Below are 21,909 nucleotides of genomic sequence, written 5' to 3' on the forward strand. Positions count from 1 at the left end.
CGGTTTCTAGCTTGGGGCCTTCACCGGGGCACCAAACTGGCGCTCACAGTTCCCCACTACGGGGTAGCAAATGGGGTAGAAACCGCGGGGAGCCGCGGAATGAATGGGTGGAAAGGGTCCTTGGGGCTCATCCAGTCCACCCCCGGCAGAAGCCAGCCCCTCCTCGGCGCTTCCACTCGCAACCCGCAGGGGGCTTGAGCGCGCAGGCCGTCGACCGCGCCTGCTCGACCCTGGGTCACCGGGCTCCCGCCTCAGCAAGACGCGAAATGCCGCGAACCTCCTCAGCCCGCCCGCTGCATCCGGGCCACCGACCCAGCAGGCGCCGCGAGGGGCGGCTGCGTCAGTCTGGGGGAGGGGTGGCGCGCGGCCAGTCTCGCGAGAGCGGCGGACGGGGCTCCCGCGCCCCGGGACAGCCAGTCTGGAGGCGCGCGGGAGGAAGTCCCGCCTTCCCGAGCGGAAGCGGGCTTTGTTGTGGCTGACGTCACGCGCGGAGGACGCGGGCGTCCCGTTGGGTCGCGCTGCTGCTCGCGGCGGAGGCGGCGGAGGGCCGGCGGGCCCATGGCCAGCGCTGGCAGCCCCCTGGTAGGCCTCGCGGCGCCGGGCCGCCCCTCGCGCGCGGGAGCGCCAAGCGGCGCCCGCTGCCGGGTCGGTGTGGCGGGCAGGCAAGGCCGGCGGCGGCTGCTCTGCCGGCCTCGCCCGGGGCGCGCGGGTGCGCGGGCGGAGCGAGGGCCCAGCCGGCGGAGCGGCGCCTGGAGGCGAAGCTGCTTCCGTGCGGATGAGGAGGAGCGGAGGCGCGAGGGGCGGCGGCGCCTGCCCGGCAGCCCCGCGGCTTGTCTGGGTACCGACCGGCTCGCCCCGCGTCTTCGCGGTACAGCCTTGGGCGCGCTGCTTCTCTCCGCACGGCGCCCATTGGCCGAAGGAGGCCCACGGTTCTCGGCCTCTGGCGCGTTGCATCAGCCCCGCCTTTCGCTCTCGGAAGCCCGTCCTTGCTCCGCTGCCTGCACGCTAACTGCGCATCTCCTCGTGGGGCGACAGCGGCATCTGCTCTCGGCGCCTTGCGGGCTAGAAGTGCTGGGAACGGGGCCTCTACAGCAAAGCGGGAGTCAGATCGCCTTCCTGGCTGTCGGAACTTTTTAGGTCTAGCCAAGCCCTCTAAGAGCGAGGAGTGGGTGACCTGTCGCTCTGCGTCGCTTGCAGTTTAGGTGCTGTGTAAGATCCGTGACTTTATTTTGATATTTGATGGTAGGCAAATCTCGCGTTTGTAGGATCTGTTTTTCAAAAAACTTGAAGTCTGAGAACTAGAACCATGAGTCAGGTATAAAATAATGCTTCAGGTCGGCGGGCGTATGCAAAGAAGTTCAGAGAAAGGTGTTTTAATCTCACACTTAGTCCGGTAGATTATCACTGGGAGCCAGAACCAAATTTACAAGTAATTGGATATAAATATGACCATTCCTGATTTTTCATCAGCACTGCTTTTAAGCAATGTTATTTGGGACAGAAAGCTTTTTAAATACAATACTGTAATTCCTAGAAAGTTGGAAGCCAGAAACCATTGTTTCTGTACTGGCCAGCACCTGGGCATATCATCAGGTCACTGAAGAGGGGGCCAACAAGGAAGGGCTAACTCTGCTTCTTCTGGCTAGAAAGCAGGGCTTAAACTTTTTGTCATTTGGTGATGGGTAGCTCCTCAGTTGCATGTAGTGTTTTTAGCTGAAAAATAATTTTATTATTTGAATGTAGTTATTTGCACAGTTGATATTGCTATAGTAGTTAGTAGCTTAGCATTAATTATAGAACATAAACATTTCCTGCAGGTGACATAACAACCCTTATGAAGTACTTCTAGGGTTAGCCTATTTTGGCAATCAGAACATGTCATTAAGTTCAAGTTTCATTCTTGATTACCTGAAAATTCTTGGCCAAAAAGGAATCTATCTTGTTTTTTGCTTTTTTTAATAGCATGCTGTCAGTATAGAACACCTGAAGGCCATCTCTGCAGATGCAGACATGTCTTTCCAATAACATTTAATGGAAGTAGATGATTCTGACCACATTGCTCTTGTACAAATGTCTATCAGGGAATCCCTAATGGCAGGCCTTTCTCTGATTGAGTAGACAGTAATGCCTCCAAATAACTGCTGACTTATAGCCACTGTAATGCATTTCCTGACCCATCTGCTGATAGAGGAGCACATAACTTATCTCCCTAGAACATCTGCCCTATAGGTGACATGTAAACTTTCTACCTTCCTGTTCCCATTGAATACACTTGATGTAAGTTCTTAAGACTCTGGGTACATCTAGCTTATATCAACTATGCTGTCTTGGATGGGAAAGATTTGGACAGAAATTTAGAAGTACTATCTCCTGTGCCTTGTGAGACTTGGAGTTCACTTTAAGAATAAAATAAGGGTCTGGTGTTAACATCACCTTGATCCTAGTGAAAGGCCAGACCATCTCTTATCAGTAGGGGCCCTACGTTGACAACCCCTGGCTAAGGTTAGGGTCGCTAGGAAAGCTGTTTCCAAGAGCGGGTATTGACTGGAATCTGTTTAATTCAAAAGGAGCTATTGCCAGTGCATTGTGAACCTGTATTAAATCTCATGAAGGGAAACACTGAATGTCAGAGGGTAAATGAGAGCCATACCCCTAAATGGCACATGTAAGGATGTCTGAAAGAGGCTGTCTCCATTTGTTCAGAGTGATAGAGCCCAAGGTGATGGCCTACCTATACAGGCTTTTGCTATCAGGCCCTTGTCTAGTGTGGCTTGTTGGAACCCAAAAAGTTCTGGTACTCTTGGTGCTGCCATAAGATTCCTTTTCCACTATTGTTCCAACATCATCAGGTTGCACATTCTATGTTCCTTGGGCCTGGATGTCTAGATGTCAAGATGGTCTCTGCCACCGACTCTGGTAATCCCTGGCTCAGCAAATCTGTTTGTGTTGGCAGGTGCTATGGAAGCTCTTTGCTCACTTTGATTAGTACTGTAAACTGTGGCCTTCTGGGCCAGAATGGGTGGTCAAGATTCCTTGCACCCTGAGAAGATTTATATTGCATACCATTCTGGAACCAGGTGAAAAAATGGTTTACCTGTCTGTTGTCTGCTATTGCAAATGGATTGGCCAGGGAGGCTCCTTATCTTTCCAGTCTTACAGAAATCTCTGGGTATAGTCTGTTTTTCTTGCAAATCATGTTGACAGCTTGCTTATCTATCTATCTATCTATCTATCTATCTATCTATCTATCTATATTGAATTTTATCACCACCCATCTTTCCCCTGAAGGAAGGACTCTGGGCAGTTTACAAAAAACAAAATTTAAAATTCAATACCATTATAAAACAATAAATATAAATATAAATAAGTAAAAGATATAAAATATGATAGAATCCAGATGGCTGAGATTGTATCTCAGTTAGTGAGTATAAAGGGCCATTCTAAGGCGCTAGCCATCCCCATGACTATTCCTCTCCCTGCTCCAGACATGCTGACCCAACCAGGTTTTTAGTTTTTTTGCAGAAGTCCAGGAGCGAGGGGGCTTTCTCACCCCTGGGGGAAAATGTTCCAGAGGACGGGAGCTACCGCAGAGAAGGCCCATTCCCTGGACCCCGCCAGATGGAATTCTTTTTCAGATGGGGTCCGTAACATGCCCTCTCTGTATGACTGGGTGGGACGGGTCGATGTGATGGGGATGAAACGGTCCCTCAGGTAACCTGGCCCCATGCCATGGAGGGCTTTAAAGGTGATAACCAACACTTTGAATTGGACCTGGAAGCAAACTGGCACCCAGTGCAGTTTGCGTAGCTAGGGTGTTATACATGCCACCCTTGGGGCACCTAAAATTGCTCGCACAGCTGCGTTCTGGACTAGTTGAAGCTTCTGGATATTCTTCAAGGGTAGCCCCATATAGAGCGCATTACAGTAATCTATATGGGAGATGACCAGAGCATGAGTGACTGTTGGGAGGGCCTCTTGGTCTAGGAAAGGGCGTAACTGGCGCACAACACGAAGTTGAGCAAAAGCCCTCTTGGCCACAACTGCCACCTGCTCATTGAGCAGGACTTGTGAATCCAGGAGGACCCCCAAATTATGCACCGGGTCTGTCTGGGGCAGTGCAACCCCATCCAGGACCAAAGATGACAATTTCCCAGATACCAAGGAGCCATTAATCCACAGCCACTCCGTCTTAACCAGGGTTCAGCCAAAGCCTGTTGTTCTCCATCCAGGCCCCCGTGGCCCCCAAGCACCTGGAAAGGGTGGCCATGGCATCACTTACTTCACCTGGGATGGAGATGTATAGTTGGGTATCATCAGCATACTGTTGATACCTCATCCCATGGTGACGGATGATCTCACCCAGCGGTTTCATGTAGATGTTAAAAAGGAGTGGGGAGAGTGCTGAGCCCTGCGGCACCCCGCAAAGAAGGGGCTGTGGGCTGGATCTCTTGCTCCCTATCACCACCAATTGGGTCTGGTTCTGGAGGAAGGAAGTGAACCAGTGCAGAACTACGCCACCCGCCCCCAATTCCCTGAGCCGACCCAAAAGGATACCATGGTTGATGGTATCGAAAGCTGCTGAGCTTCACTAGTCTGCTGTTGTGTTCAGCAACCCTTTTATGAATATTGCTGATGTAGAGATTAGAGATTTTTCTGCAAGCCATCAAGTGGTCAGTCTTTGACCTTGTTCTACCCTAGTTGTTGATGTAGGCCTTTATTGTGATATTGTCCATTCTTACCAGAATATTTGTCCCTCTCATCAGAGGCTCCAACTCTATTAATATTAAATGTATTGTACTCTTTTAGAAGTGATTCTTTGGTAGTAATGACAGGGACCTTTCCACCTTGTCAGGCTGGCATCTTTGGTTAGCTGCTCCCCAATTAGTTCTCTGAATGGCATTCCTCCTCTCATATGGCTAGCTCTAGCCACCATAGCAAGGATCTGGCTATCATGGGACTGTCAGGTACAGCTGAGATCTGTAAACTGATTGTTCCTAGAATGTGTGCAAGAACCACTAAAGTGGTCATGTCCGTGGTAGCTATCATCATTCTCTCCAATCTTGCTGGTGCCAAGAAAGATTATATCCTGTAAACTGAAATCTCTCTTACTGCACTTTGCAACTGGAGTGATCATTCCTGGGATGTGAGGAGTTTGCCCTTTTCAGTACTGGTCAAGTGCAAAATTTTTACATAGTTGTGACATCAGCTGGAATACCAGGCTGATATTGTTCATTGCCCTCTTCCTTGACGGCATTCTGATAAGAAAATCACCTATGCAAGTGTAGACATGGACCCCCTGAGTCCTCAAGTGTTCTGTCAGAGCTGCCATCTGGCTGGTAAACACCATGGATGCTAATGAGATGAGCTACGAACTAGTACTGCCTTCTTCCATATGGGAACCTGAGGAATCGGTGGTGTGTTTGTCTGTAGGGTAGTGCAAGTAAGCATCTGCCAATCTGTGAAGGCTAGGCAATAGCCTGGTATGATGACCTGTGCTGTGACTTTCAGAGTCTTCTTCCTGAACATCCAATGCCTGATGAACTTGTTTAGCAGTTTGAGGTTCTCAGAGAAGGCAAGACTATTCTTTGATGATCCTGACTACTACTCATTGATTATTAAGGAAAAAAAATCAGAGGCACTCTCAGACCCCTCTTAGACATGGCAGGGAAGACAGTTGGTGCTCTCTGGTCCTTTTATTGCTGTTGGTAGTAGCACTCAAGGTATCCAGATGCAAGGCTTTTGCTAACTTCCTGATTACGCCCATTAGAATGCTGAGATGAAAGTTCTCTAGAACATCAGGGCTGGTGCCTCAATTCTCCCAATTGGAAAGCTGCCCTTCTAAGAGAGAACTCTCTGACGTCTTGCTTGATTCCCTCAACTGTCCACTGGCTAATGGGGTTGTGAAGGAGTTGCTTCCCCCTTAACACATTTAATCTAAAGGATGCTGGATGGCAACTTTCAAGGCCCCTCCCCACCCTTTCTACTGCATTTTCTGCATGGCTTGACACATCCATTCCTGGGGGAACTCTTCTCCCGCACAAGTGAGATCAAGCACTAGAGTCTTTAGATATAGATGAGGGGGGTATAATAGGTAGGTGAATTCTCCAGGCCTAAACATGCTCTGATTTGCCTTAGATCAGTCCAGTAACTAATTGGATGAGACAATACTTCCATCTGTGATGCTGCTTTGCCTGGTGGCTAAGGGACTGTGGATGGACCTGCTAGATTGGCTCTAGTGGGAAATTGCCTCTCTCCCCAACCCTGGGCTGCACTGTAGAGCTAATTACTCCTAAACACCACCAGGCATGTGTTCACGTCTTTGGACAAATTACCATTTCAGTGGAAGGGAAGGTTGGAGGTCTGCTTACATGCCCTGCTTCCCCTGGGGAAAAGGGGGTGAGGAAAGTTGCTGGACTCTTGCAGATGATTCTACTTCCAACACCTGCTGGCCTGTGACAGGTCCAAGGCCATCTTTGGTTCCAGATGGGAAGGAAGCCTGCTGGAGAGCACCACAGTTGGAGCCCATGGATTCCTCTACCTGCCTCTGCTTTCTCTTCAGCTGGGTACCTGGCTCCTCATTATGGGGCAATGCTGTGGTAAAATGTTGCTCCGCCACTTCCAAGGAGATGTGGGAGTGCACTCTTCTCATGCGGGTCCCGCTGGTTTTCCACAGCCGATGCCACTCAAAAGTGGATGAGTCTGGTAGGATCCATCTTGTTGCCCTGCCCTCCCTCTGATTGGTTGCCAAAAATATCGCACAAAGCCTGACTGCACTTCTGGTGGTGAATCTGCACGCCTAGCACTGGTCAGAAAAAAAGGACAAAGAAAGGAAAGAAGCGGATCCCTCTCTGCATGAAAGCGTGCAGCTGCTTCTTCCTTTCTTAAAAGTTCTTCGTCCCTTTTTTCTTTTACTATTACTATCTTCTTTTTCTTCTTTAATACCTCAGACTGAACTGGAGCTGGGGGTAAGCCTTTTGGGGAAGAGGAAGACTAAAGAGTTTAAGCCCTGCCTTCTAGCCGGAAGAGGAGGAGCTCACCTTTCCCTGTTAGTGCCATCTCCATTGAGGTGGTCAAGAATGAATCTGATCTAAGTTTTGCCTACTTGTTTTTGAAATTTATTCTTGGCAGTCTTTGGAAAGCATCGGCCTGTTTTCATGTGCTCCAGGTGCAGTGGGGTACATCTGTTTACTTTGCATTTCTCAGATTCCTTTAGGTAGGCTTGCTGCTCTAAAAGAGATCACTTTCTGTTTCTGTTTAATAAATACTGAGGATCATATTGACCTGCAAATGGTGGCTGTCAGATCCCGGTGACTGACTAGCTAGACCTCTGCTTTTCTGTCTAGCCTTACCAGGCATAAATTCTATCAGATCTTTTAGTAATTCCTCGGGAGCCAGTTGGGTATCTCCTTTGCCTGTATTATGGATATCATTCCCTTTCTTGCTGCTGGTTCTTTATATACCACACAGTTGGGGAGGGGGCAATGAATGTTATCATAGTCCTGGCTTTGAGTATGTATCATGGTCTATACCATGAGTATGAACAATGTTACTTCCACTTTGATGGCTGCTGTCCTACACACAATGTCTGCCCTAGTCTTGGGGGGAATCAGTCACATGTCCTGTTTTTAAATTTTATGGAAGGTGTACCTTAACCTGTTCTTATATACCATGTTGATCATTTTGATTTACCTAAAATGTTCCATTATCGGTACATTTTAGGTATTAAAATGCCTTTGTGATCTGGAATTAGTGGACCAATCTTTGGTCCCCTTGTAGTCAGGTCACAATCTGATAGCTATGAACTTTAGGGCCACACCCCTTGCAGGGAGGCAGGATTTATTAGATCGGTCCACCCCAGTGACTGATGGACCTTGATGGATTTCAGAGGGAGCTGGGGGTTATAACTGAAAATCTGCTGCATAGTCCTGCTGAGACCCTAGTCACTGCATGGAATAGGAGGGCGACTGAGGATTTAGATAGGATTGTGCCCAAGGGACCTCTCCCAACCCATGGACCTTGGCGTGCCCCATGGTATACAGAGGAACTGAGAGGGATGAAATAGATTAAGAGACATCTAGAGTGTTGCTGGCGGAAGATGAAAAACTCGACCAAACACGGGTAAGAGCTGCTATTAAAGCCTACCTCATGGCGATTTGTGCAGCAAAGTGGAAATACTTCTCCACACAAATTGCATCTGCAGAAAATCACCTGGAGGCCCTCTTTAAGGTGACCTGATCCCTTCTAGGTAAGGATGACTTGGAGGTCTACCTACAGGGGCATGCTGAGGAATTTGCTGATTTTCTGGCAGATAAAGTCAGATTCGTTCCCAGTTGGATGTTGGCATAGATATTGGGTCCAGTGGAGATGCCTGGGGTAGGTTCTTGCCCAGGTATCTGGGAATAGTTTGACCCTGTTGCTCCTAAGGAAGTGGACAGGATCCTAGGGATTGTGAGCTCGGCCATCTGTGTTTTAGATCCGTGTCCCTCCTGGCTAGTAAAGCTACTCAGGTAGTGACATGTGGGTGGGTACTAGTGGTGGTTAATGCATCTTTGGATGAGGTGGTTGTGCCCCAGCCCTTTAAGGAGGCTGTGGTTTGCCCCCTTCTTAAGAAGCCATTGCTAGATCCCACCCTGATGGACAATTTTCATCCAGTCTGCAACTTTCCCTTTTTGGGGAAGGTTGTTGAGATGGTGGTCATGCTGCAGCTTCAGACGATCCTGGATGAAACAGATTATCTGGACCCCTTTCAGTCAGGATTCAGATCCGGATATGGGACGGAGATGGCATTGGTCACACTTTTTGATGATCTCTGGTGGGAGCGGGATTGGGGGAGTGCAACCATCCTTGGTCTGCTTGACCACTTGGTGGCTTTTGATTCCATTGACCATGGTATCCTTCTGGAAGAGCTCCGGGGGTTGGGAGTGAGGGGCACTGTGTTGTCCTGGTTCACTTCCTTCCTCCGAGGCCATTTTCAGTCTGTGTTGATTGGGAGCGAGAGGTCTGGCCCTCGGCCCCTGCTTTGTGGGGTTCTGCAGGGGTCGGTACTTTCTCCACTCCTGTTTAACATCAACATGAAGCCACTGGGTGAGATCATCTGTCACCATGGGGTGAGATATTATCGCTATGCAGATGATACTCAGTTGCACATCTCTGCTTATGGTGAGGCCGTGACTGCTCTTTCTCGGTGCCTGGAGGGTGTTGAGGTCTGGATGGGGAGTAACAGGCTGCAACTGAACCCTGGCAAGATGGAGTGGTTCTCCAAGATGGTTCTCCAAGATGGTTCTCAGAGAATTACCATCTTTGGTCGTTGATGGGATTGCTCCAGATGGACTTGGTGCACAATCTGGGGGTTCTCCTGGACTTGTGACTCCTGCTTGAGCAGGTGGCAGTTGTGGCCAGGAGGGCCTTTGCACAACTGTGAGTTGTGTACCAGGTGCACCCATTTCTGGACCAACATGCCCTTCTCACAGTCACCTGTGCCCTAGTCACCTCCTGTTTGGACTATTGTAACGTACTCTACATGGAGTTGCCCTTGAAGAGCATCTGAAAGCTTCAGTTTGTTCAAAATGCACTGGCCTGCACAGTTTTGTGCAAGTCTAGATTTGCGCATGTGTCACCTGTCTTTCAGGAGCTGCATTGGTTGCCGATTTGCTTCCAGGACTAATTCAAGGTGCTAGTTATCACCTTAAAAGCCCTACATGGCTTGTGGCCTGGTTATTTGAAAGACCACCTTTCCCAGATTTAAACTTTATTCATTTCAAAAACTAAAACAAAAATAAGAAAAAGAAAACAAATACAAACAATTTTTTTAAAATACAAGTCGTTCAGCACATTAATAGCCAACATTAATAACAAATACCACAAACATAAAAAACCCAAAGAAAGAAAAAGAAAAAAAGGGGAAAGAAAAGAATAAAGATAGCAAAACATATACAAACTACTAGTACAATGAAAGAAAAAGGACAAATGACTTCTGCCTAACTGAGTTATAGAAATATCTAAATTATAATACATTATTCTCTTGCTACTAATTATATATATAAATCTCCATTATTTCTATTCCATTATATCCTTATTACAAAAAACCCGTAATCATTACTTTGTCTTTTTCAGTCTTTAGCAAATAGTCCATAAATGGTTGCCAAATTTCTTTAAAACTGACAATGTTTTTATCTCTTATCAAGTCCGTTAGTTTAGCCATTTGGGCTAAGTCCAAAAGTTTGATTATCCTGTCCTCTGCTGATGGTATCCTTGAGTCTTTCCAACGCTGAGCATACAACAATCTGGCAGCTGTAGTCATATATAGATGCAGATTTCCATGATTTTTCTCTAATTCTTCGTCCATGATACCTAGTAGAAACAGTTCTGGTTTCTTTGTTATCCTAATTTTTAGTATTTCCTGAATTAAAATATGAATCTGATTCCAATATTTTTTTGCTTTCCCACAGGTCCACCAAAGATGGTAAATGTTCCTACTTTTTGAGAACATTTCCAACAAAGATTTGGTACATTTTTGAAAATTTTTGAGACTTTATTGGGTGTTAAATACCATTGAAACATCATTTTATAAAAATTTTCTTTTAGATTATAACTTAACGTAAATTTTAGTCCTTTTGACCACATTTTCCCCCATTGATTCAATTTAATATTATAAGCAAAATTTCTGGCCCATTTTACCATGCACTCCTTAACTTGTTCATCTTCCTGGTTCATTTGTAATAATAGCTTATACATTTTAGTAATCATGTGTTGATTATTCATACATAATTGTTTCTCCAAAGTTGAAATCTCATTAACAAATCTAAAATTCTTTTTATCTAGTTTAAAGCGTTCAAACAGTTGCCTATAACTAAACCAGTGACATACATATCCCTCTGTCTCCAATTTTCTCTTGTTTTCAATACTGGTTTCACCTCCTCAAAAATTATTAGATCTTTATACTGTAGCCATTTTCCTTCTCCCACACTCTCTTGCCTTACAAATGCCTCTTGAGGTGATAACCACATAGGAACATTGGGTATCAAGCTAGATTTGTATTTATCCCAGACCCTTAGTAATGCCTTTCTAATACAATGATTTTTAAATTCCTTATTTATCTTAACTTTATTGTACCATAAATACACATGCCAACTGGATCTCAACTCGTGCCCCTCCAATTGTAGCATTTTTTTATTTTCCAACATTATCCAGTCTTTAATCCACATAAAACAGAATACCTCAAAATAATAATTTTAGGTCTGGTAGCCCCAAGCCCCCTCATTCTTTTGCATCTTGTAATAATTTAAATTTAATTCTAGGTTTTTTACCCTGCCAGGTAAAATATGAGATATCCTTTTGCCATTGTTTAAATATCACATCTACAGAAATAATTGGTATCATTTGGAAAAGAAATAGCATTCTAGGTAGTACGTTTATTTTAATTAGAGAAATCCTCCCCGAAAGGGATAGATGTAAATTCTCCATCTTATAAAATCTTTTTTCACCTCATTCCAAATTTTATTATAATTATTTTGAAACAATTCAATATTTTTAGTAGTCAGGACCACTCCCAAATATTTTATCTTTTTCTCAATCTTAAACCCCATTTTTCTCATCAGCAATTCTTGATTATTAAGTGTCATATTCTTAGTCAACATTTTCGTTTTTTGTTTATTCACTTTAAATCCTTCCAGGGATCCATACTCTTTTAATTTTTTCATTAAATATTTAGCCGATTCCACTGGATCGTGTATTAGTAAAACTAAATCGTCAGCGAAGGCCCTTAACTTAAAAACCTCCTTTTTACTTTTTAGCCCTTTCATTCCCTCATTGACTCTAATATCCCTATTCGAAACCTCCAAAACTAGAATAAAAAGCAGAGGGGATAGTGGGCATCCTTGTCTGGTTCCTTTTCCGATCTTGCAGGCTTCTGTCATTTCCTCACTCACAATTATATTTGCTCTTTGTGTCATATATATTGATCTAATTCCCTTAATAAATGATACTCCAAATTCCATATTCTCCAATACTTTAAACATAAAGATCCAATTTAAATTATCAAACGCTTTCTCCGCATCCAAAAATATAAGGGCCATTTGACACTCATGCCAATATTCTATAGCGTCTAGCACAATTCTTACACTATCTTTTATTTGTCTTTCAGGTAAAAATCCACATTGGTCCTGATGAATAATATCCTGCAAGATTATTTCCAACCTTTCTGCTAGTACTGATGCAAATATCTTGTAATCACTATTTCACAATGATACTGGTCTATAATTTCTAATCGAGGTGGGGTCCTGTCCCTTTAGTAAAAGACTAATACTAGCTTTTTTCCATGTATCTGGTATAGGTAATCCCGAAAGAATCGAATTCATTAATTCCTTGAAAGGTCCAATCAGCTGTTCACTGAAACCTTTATAATATTTTGTAGAGAAACCATCTGGTCTTGGTGTTTTTCCTACTTTTAAGTTTCTTTATTGCTTCTAAAAATTCCCGTTCTGTTATAGGGTTATTCAATATTAGTCTCTTATTCTCTGTGAGTTTTGGAAGTTTTTGATTCACTAAATAGTCTTCAATTTTCTCTATTGAAAATTCCCATTTTTGGTATAGATTGGAGAAAAAATTATAAAGAACGTTTAAATTTTTTTTATTTTCCACTAATTCTGCATTACCTTCCTTTATTTTAATAATAATTTTCTTCTCTCTGTCTTTCCTTAATTTGAAGGCTAACCATCTTCCAGGTTTATTGGCATGTTCAAGGTATCTTTGCTTGGCATATTGTAACTTCCTTTCAATTTCTTTTACCATTAACTTTGAAACTTGCTGATGTAGTAATTTAAGCTGGTAGAAAATATTATTATCTGATGGTTTTTCTTGTAATTCCTTTTATTTCATTCATTCATTTATTTATCAAATTTGTCACCCCCCAATCTCCTCCCACTGGAGGGACTCTGGGTGGTTTACAACAGAATACTCAGTAAAACAAATATATGAGATGTCTTATAAAAATTACATATAATTAATAATATAAATAAAAGTAAAGTCCAGGTGGCTGTGATCTCATTCAGTCTTTGCATGGAAGGGGTACTTCAAAGCACTAGCCAACCCCAGACATGACTGTTCTCCTCCCCGCCCCAGGACAGGTGGCAGAGCTAGGTCTTCAAGTTTCTCCGAAAGGCCAGGAGCAATGGGGCTAGTCTTACCTCCCGGGGCAAGATGTTCCAAAGGGCAGGCGCTAGTTGGGCAGCCATATAAAATAAACAAATAAACTTCGTGAAAAGAAAGAAATGAAATTAAATCAGGTGGAAAATCAAAGACTGTAAATTTCAGATACTAAAAGATCTTATCTACTTAGCATGTTTTAGAAATAATTAGCTGCACAATTGGAAAGATTCCTGTTCATTTTTTATTCAGTGCATGCTTCTTACATTGGTTCTGCTTTTCTTGGGATTAACCTGGGAAAGCAATCTGTCTTTCAGGTGTTTGTCACTTCTACTCCTATCAGCCCCCAGACAGCTTGGTCAACAGCAAGAAATTATGGAAGTTGTCATACACCAAGTTACCAGGTTTTGGTGCACATTAAAAATATAATTGTACCAGTTGTAAAAATTTCAGAATTTATGGGCCAACTTAGTAAAATGCAAATGTGAAATTAAACATGATAAAAATACAGCCAAACCCAATGATGGGAATATTTCATTTACTCTGGCTTGGAAATTTATATGCTGAGAAGTCTAGATCCTTACTGGTTTGGCACAGGTTCTTAGAGCTGGAGAGGCTGTTGAGAAGCTACCTCATTTTAATTCATATATAGCTAATGCACCTAGCTCTTTAATGCCTTTTTGTAAGACTTAGTTTCTAACCCTAATCCTGTGATCATCCTGTTGTGTTCCCAGAACCTGGTTCAGTTTTTCTGGACCTTCTTAAAGGGTGGTGCCTGTGTTAACTATACTTCTTTTGATGTAGCCTAAAGGCTCATCTGCTTATCTCCTACAAGCAACTCACAGATGCCTGACTACCTGTTCTTTAAGGACTGCCTTTGTGATGTAGCCCTTTTTTCATTCTTGGCCCACTGCTGAAACCACTTTAGTATTTATCTGATCCAATTTAAAGTGGTGTTTTCCATCTTCTCCTAACACAGGGTTTACTATATACAGAATTTGTGGTGCTTTGGCAGAAAATGGCATGATGCATTCGGGCTGGGATCTGCCCAGTTCCTACTTTTGGCTGCACATAAAAGAACACACTTCTTGCAACTGCCTCTGGCAGAAAGGGGCCTCTCTGTACAAAATTATGCCTGCCCTTCCCATGTATTAAATTGTTGCATCAAAAGGTTAGTTGCACTCATGAACCAGTGTAATGCAGACTCTCCTGTGTTTCCTGACCAAAGCTGCAGCTTTTGATTACAATACTGATGGTGGAGGTAATGAGTTATAACGTGAGAAAGACAGATCAGGAAGGAATGACACAAGAGGGCAATATAATCTGCAGTTCATCCACAGATTGGGTGGTGGTTGTAGCATCTGTTCTGAGGATGAGCGGAGAATTCTTGGTGAAATGGGAGAAACAGAAAGCCCCACTCATCCTGCAAATCAGGTTCTGTCGAGTCCACTCCATTTTTTGACATTTGCCAAAACTTGCTCCCAGTCCACCCCATATTAGGGAGAGCAATTGGTGTATGTTTTTCCTGCTGGCAGGAAATCCACCAATTGCTGTTTTTCCTGCCAGCAGGAAATCCACCAATTGCTGTTCTTAGCTCATCCTATATTAAAATTGTAAGGACAGCAACAGCACCACAAGCCAGCCTCATTACTGAGGCAATTAGAGGATGTCTGCAGATCGTCCTCGACTTATGACAATTCATTAAGCGACTGTTAGAAGTTACGACAGTGCTGAATGAAGGGACTTATGACTTGTCCCTGAAGTTATGGCTGTTGCAGTGCTCCTGCGGTCATGTGATCACTGTTCGCAACCTTCCCTGCGGGCTTCCTAAGAAAGTCAATGGGGAAGCCCGCAGAGAAGGTTGCAAGTCATTGGGCTAAGTCTCCCCTACCTGTGCACCCTTCCTAGCCCCTCTGCACTCATGCTGCGCTGGCCACTCATGCACCCCCATGCACCCTTCCTGACCTGTGTTGCACCCCCATGCTTCTGTCCCGACCTATGCTGCATCCCTGTGCAACCTTCCCAACCCACATGGCACCTCTCACGCACCTCCATGCAACTACACCTCACCCCTTCATGCCCTCCCCGACCTGCACCGCACCTCTCGCATACCCCTGCACCCTTCCTGACCCATGCTGCACCCCCACATGCCCTCCCCAACCCACTTGGCGCCTCTCGCACACCCCCATGCACTCTTTCCAACCTGTGCCCCCATGCATCCTTCCTGACCTGTGTGGCTCCTCTCATGCACCAGCATAGTGGCTCTTGTGCACCCCCACGCACCGTTCCTGACTCGGGCAGTGCCACTCACAACCTCCTCACGCCCTCCCTGAAGCCCCATACATCCCGTCACTCCCCCACCCAGCAGCAGCCAGTTATCTGCCTGCCAGCCTGGGACTTGCAACTTCCTCCTGGCTTCCCCACTGACTTTGGTTGTGGGAAGCTGTCAGGATGTTGCCTTGCCTGACAACAGTGGGATTCAGTTAACAATGGCAACTGGGACTGCAGGGATTGCCGCTGCTAAGTGATGTGGTTGTGCTTTACGACTGCATCGATTAGCAATGGAAATTCCAGTCCCAATTGTCATTGTAAGTCAAGGACTACCTGTAATTTGTCAGTTGTCAGGACAAAGCAAAATTTTCTGGTGTATTCCCATGCCACATGAATTGGAGGAAAGCAAACAGCATTTAATTTTTGTAGGTACATCATAGTTGACTCAGTTTCTAATCAAACACTATTATCAAGATCTTTCTCACAAGTTCTGCTGCCATATCAGGTATCTCCCATCCTATACCTCTTGATTTGATTTTTGTTACCTAAATAAAAGATTCAGTTTGTTTCTGTCAGGTTTCATTGTATTATTTTCAGCCCCTTTCCCTGTCCAATTAAGGCCAGTTTGAATTTTATTTCTGTTTTACCAGGCATTAGTTGTCCTACTCGATATTGTGTCATTTGCAGATTTAATAAGCACCCTCCTTCCACCTCTCCATTTAAGTCATTAATGAAAATATAAAAAATTAGAGGAATCAAGACAACTTTGTGGGTATCCCATTTGATACCATTTTCACATTCAGTGAAGAACCATTGATGAATACCCTTTGAGTACAATTTTCAAGCTCCCTATGTATCCACTTAATTACCGATCGAAGCGAATATTTGTAGCTCAGGGTTGAACTCTGGAGCCCTTGGTGCTCTCTGAGCCTTGTTGTTTTCTTGCAGACATTTCATTGCAATAAAAGTCTGCAAGAAAACAACAAAGCTCAGAGAGCACCAAGGACTCCACAATCCACTTAATTGTTGACCATCAGCTTGCATTTTACTAGCTTGCTAAACAGTATTCATGGGGCACTTTCTCAAATGCTTGCTACAAGCAAGGCATATTGCATCTACAGCATTCCCACAATCTACTAAGGAAGTTACACAATCTAAAAATGACCTGGCAAGACCTGTTCCTGATAGATAAGAACTGGCATCTAGTAACTACTGCCTTGGCTTGTAGGGCAATCTTTATGATCTCTTCTGTAATTTTCCCAGGTTTCAATGTTAAACTGGTTGCTCTCTTGTTCCCTGGATCCTCCTTTTTACTACCTCTTGACATTTTGCTCCTTTCATAGAGTAGCTGCAATGCTGATTCAGGAGCAACAGAATGCACCATTTTGATTTATAGCAGTCCTGCACAACGTACAGCCTGCAGGCTGTATGGGTCTGCCGAGAAGCTCTGTGTGGCCTACCAGTGTTTTTTTTTTTTTAAGTAATGCATTTGCTGCCATTGTTGCTACCCCAGACGATGTGCTGCTAAGCACATCCAAGCCTGGCTGCTGTTCCACTAGCCACCGAACAGCTGATCAGCATGCCAGGAATTCCTCTGTGGCCCAAGATGGTTTTTAATTTATCAGGATGGCCCTTTCCCCTCACAAATTGTGCAGGCCTGACCTGTAGCTTTCCTAATACTCTCTCTAGAGTTGCCAGCTACCTGTCTGTATAAAATAGCCATTCATCCTAAAATAACAAAAAATAGTGAAATTGAAGCCCTGTGAGGAAAACTACTTATTTCCTAATAGATACTTTAGCAAAGTCAAGAGTTTTAAGTAAAAAGTTTGAGTTGGTTTTGAAGGTCACTCTAACATAATGACATTTGGGTTAATTTTGAAAAGTTTTAGGTAATATTTTGGATGGGTTGAGTGAAAAAAAAAAGATGGTTTTAGGACCATGCCCACCTAAGTTGATGTATGTTGCAAAAATAATAAGATAGGAGCCAGCATATGAGTAATTTTCAGTTAGTCATGTCTTTAAAATAAACTTTTAAGGATTTTTTAATGATTGAATACAGTAGTGGAAAAAAAGCTGTTAAAGCAGCTGATAGAGGTACTTCTCTAGTTACGACTGCAATTGGGACTGGAATTGCTGTTGCTAAGTGATGCAGTCATAAAGTGCGACACTGCAGTGCGGGCAGCCCTGGTGGTTGTAACCCCAGATGCATGGGTTGTTAAATGGGAAGTGGAGAGAGTCCCAGGTAAAGAGTGTGGGGCTGCCGCGGGGGATGGGGGAGGCCCAGTGCAGGCCCCGCAGGTGTTGGGGAGTGGGGTGCTGTGGTGCAGTGCGAGCTCTGGAAGGCTGGGGAAAGAGGGTGCGGGGTGTATGTGTGTGTGCGAGCACGGGGGGGGCGGGCAAGGAAAGAGTGCATGGTGCATGTGCGGGGTGCATGCAAGAGAAGGAGGGCATGGTGCATGTGCCTGAAGAAAGGCTGAGAGGGTGGGGGAGATTTACCTGAGTGACTTGCGATCTTCCCTGCCGGCTTCTCCATTGACTTTGCTTGTGGGAAGCCGGCAGGGAAGGTCGCAAATGGCAATCACGTGACTGGGATGCTGCAACTGGTCGTAAGTGCAAGCTGGTTGCCAAGCACTTGAATTTTGTTCACGTGACTGTGGGGGCACTGCAGTGGCTGGAACTTGGAGGACCAGTCTAAGTCCCTTCGTTCAGTGCCATCATAACTTTGCATAGTTGCTGAACGAATGGTCGTAACTTGAGGACTACCTGTAGCCGATATTCTATCTCCAACCTTTGTTTTTCTATACTGTATTTGACTGAGTGTTATCATCTTATCAATGACAGAAACTGTAACTCAAGAGCTTTTAAGAGGTAAGTACCATTTCCATCAAATGGAAAATGGTATCTTAAGTTGGTGGCTGTGTGTACACTTATAATTGAAACATGATTTTAAAGTTGTTAGTTATAGGTTTTTAAAATCTGCTTTAATATCTGTTAATGTTTTAAATGTTCCTTTGATTTTATAGTATACCATTGGTGATGCACATTCCATAAGTAAGTAGCTAAACATATGAAACAGTAAGTGTATTGGTGGTTTTTAATTATTTTTAATGAGAAAAAAATCATTTAAACATGAAACAAACATTTAAAATTGTTACTTTTTTAAAAAGTTAGAATTAGAACAACTTTTTAGCTTAGAGTGGTTTGTCACAGGACTTAAATTCTAGTATGTCTCTGAGTACTGAGCATCAAATTCTGCACGTGAAAGAGATCCTGGCCCTCACTCTGTACATGCCCTCAGAGTCCAGAACTGTCTTGCTGTGGGGTGGGTGGGGGGGTGAGGAGGGAATACCCCATAGGAAGCCAGTGAAAAGCTCCAGGATGAGCTGCGGTAAATGGAGGCTATGCTTTTAGAGGCTTAAAAACTTAGTAGCCGATAGTTATCATTATAGCCTCCCCCTCATGTCCTTTCCCTTAGAACTCCTTCAGAAACCAAATATTTTTACCGAGTTAGACCTCAGAGGAGCCTGTAATCTCATTCACATGATCGATGTGAACATGTAATTTTGGTATGTTATGGAAAATTTGAATGCACAATATTGCTGTTTGTTTTAAGTTCTAGCTCATTCAGTTTTATGACGTGCATTGACTCATATATTTCATGACATGATGAACACATGCCTGATAGTTTATTTGGTTGGTTTATTATTTAAAATATCCAACTACTGTGATTGAAAAGATAAATAAGAGGATCCAGAGAATAAGACAACAGCCAGTCTAACATTGGTATTTTGAGAAAATTATAAAGGAAATCATAAAGAAATTGATCTGTAAGCACCTTAAACCCAATGCAATAGTGTCAGAGCCAGCCTCGCTTCGCAATAAGACACAGACTCACTTAATGGGTATTAAGGATTTCTGGTTTATTGGAATGATAGCTGACAGAACGAAAAACGGGAACGGGGTAGGTAGTGTGAGGGTGCCTCTTTTATACCCTCCTGTGTTGCCCCGGGCTTCCCCACCCCTCAATGCCTCGATCCCTCTTGATGGGACCCTTGATGGCTGCCTGGACGTTTTCCCCGGTGTCTTCTTTGTCTCCCTGCGACGGTTGTGTCCTCCGGGGCACCATGTGCTTCTTATCTTCATCCCTCTGACGTCTCTCCTTTCAGTTGCTTGTGGGTCCATGGGTGTGGGTGCCTTTGGGTGCTTGTGTTAATCCCTGGTTTGATTATCTCCTTCCCCTTTTCCTTAATGATCATGATCCACGTTGTGAGGCTCTTTGTGCCTTGCAACGAGGTCATGACAAATAGTTACCAGAAGATTTGGATATGGGCACTGCATTTTAGGAAGGACATTGACAAACTGGAGCTGTTCAGTGGAAAGGAAGCCAGATGATAAGGGCTTGGGAAAACAACTTTGGAGGAATGAAATAGGACTGCCACCAAGAGGCAGTAGGCTTTCCTTCGCTGTAGGTGTTTAAGTAGAGGTTGGATGGCGATCAAGGGGTTCTGTAGCAGTGGATTCTTATACTGGGCAGGGAGTTGGACGAGATGATCTCCAAGGTTGCGTTCAACCCTTATGTTCTGTGATTCCATGATGCTGTCCTGACTAAGCAAGAACCACGCTGAGACGAGGAAGAAGTCTCTAGTGCTTTATTATTGCTATAGTTGACAGAAAATCCTCCCAAACTGAAGAAGCGTGGGAAAACCCAGACAGAAAAATCCCCAAAAGTCAAGGCGGGTCTGTTCTGTCTCTTTGAATGACAGCTCAGACTCTCTAAACTACGCATGCGTTTTTGCCCCTGGATAGGGGGCCCCCTCCTGCTCACCATCAGTACTCATGACAGATACAGCATGTTGTGTGTTGGGTCTTGTTAATCAAACCTTTCGGTCTTGTCAAGGTTTAGCATACTGTACAATATGCCTCGAGTTCAACATTTCCAGTGTTCTGTACTTGAAATAACAGCCATGTTTTGAGCCTAGAACAAAATAATTCCATTCCATGTTCAGAATAAAATTTGAGCATTCTGAGCAAATGTTATGATTGATCTTTTTATGCCTTTTTTTAAACCTAACCAATACCGCAGTAGAGACTGGTCATGTCCCATTGGCTTAGGCGGAAGAGATGGTGGAAAGGAGGGCTGTTACATGGGTCTTTCCCATCTATCACTTCTTCTTTGACAACTTTTGGACATAGTCTGTCCATAGAAACAGACATCATTGCTGACATTGTAGCTGCTGGTTTGTGTCCCAAATCTTCAGATATTTCCTTCAAACATCATACAATTTCCTGCCATTTTGTCTCAGTGCTGACCAAAGACAAAAGGCAAGTCTCCTCTATCCATTTCCTTTTATGCCTGGAATCTTTAATCCCCTCTATTGTCCAATTTCTGAAACCATAAAGTTTTGAGTTTCTGTAATGACTTAAGATAGACTAAACAATTTAATCCCCATGAAGCCACCATTTATTTATGTAATTATTTCCAAAATCTTACAGCAAAAGTCCTGATGTTCCAAATTCGTCTGGTCCCTTAATATATTTATAACTTTTTTGGATTAAAATCTTACTTAGCTTTTTGCCATTTGTTTCAAATTCTTTAAATTCTTAAGTTTATAGTTAATTTTTATACTTGTGATGAAAGGGGAAGTTACTTCTTTATATACTTTCTTTTTTTCTTTTTTTTTACACTTTTTAAAAAATTCTTATATATTTTTGTAGTTTGTATTAGTTTGTGCTGGAATTGCCCAGAATCTTGCTCTGGGTGGGACTTCAATTTTCTTCCCTGGGGGAGGAATCAGAAGCAGCTCCTTTGGTATGAACCTGGTTCAAGTCTGTGTTGTAGCAATCAGAATGGTTAAGTATCAGTACTTCTCTGCACTTACCTTTTCCATGGATTGCAAGCCAGCTGTTAGAGTTATCCAGACTCATTTTGGGAATAATGGGTTGGAGGAGTGGCTGCTGGGCTATTTTGGTATGTGTGTACATCATCTTGAGGATAAAATCATATTCACTTAGAGGTATCATCTTACAGGTTATCTGGGAATGGTTTGAGCCTGTTGATCCTAAGAAAGTGAATAGAGACTTCTGTAGTATTAGCTTGGCCTGCTGTGAATTAAATTCCTGCCTCACCTTGGTGAAAGCTATCAGGGAGGAGACAGGCTGCATTCAAGCAGTGGTTAATGTATCATTGAGAAAGAGAATAATGCTACTTACCTTGAAGGTGGTACTGGTGATGTGTCTCCTCCTTAAGAAGCCATCACTTGACCTAGTTGTTTTGGACAACTATCAGCCTGTCACCAGCCCCCCCCCCCTTTTTAGGGAAGGTTGTTGAGAAGGTGGTGGGGTTGCAGCTGTAGAGAGCTGTAGATGAAGAGTTTCTTTGGCCCCCTTTTCACTGAGATTCAAGGCTCAGTATTGGGCAGAAATTACATTGATTCCTCTTATGGATGACCTGTGGTGGGATTGGGACAGGAGAGTACAACTCTCCTAATCCTGCAG

General features: G+C 44.0%; 1 protein-coding gene across 3 annotated transcripts in view; it reads left to right on the forward strand.

The window, feature by feature from the left end:
• The first annotated feature begins 480 nt into the window (after positions 1-480).
• PDPK1 (3-phosphoinositide dependent protein kinase 1) overlaps positions 481-21,909 on the forward strand; it is a 62,125-nt gene continuing 40,696 nt past the window's right edge. For 2 of the 3 annotated variants that reach the window (XM_063315208.1, XM_063315212.1), the window contains exon 1: positions 481-582. In XM_063315208.1, coding sequence (XP_063171278.1) covers positions 559-582 — 24 coding nt within the window. In that variant the 5' untranslated portion in view covers positions 481-558. Of the gene's footprint in view, positions 583-18,423; positions 18,466-21,909 lie in introns of those variants that run through there. The other variant, XM_063315211.1, reaches the window with a different exon arrangement.

This window comes from Candoia aspera, chromosome 14 (genome assembly GCF_035149785.1).
Source record: "Candoia aspera isolate rCanAsp1 chromosome 14, rCanAsp1.hap2, whole genome shotgun sequence".
Lineage (NCBI taxonomy): Eukaryota > Metazoa > Chordata > Lepidosauria > Squamata > Boidae > Candoia > Candoia aspera.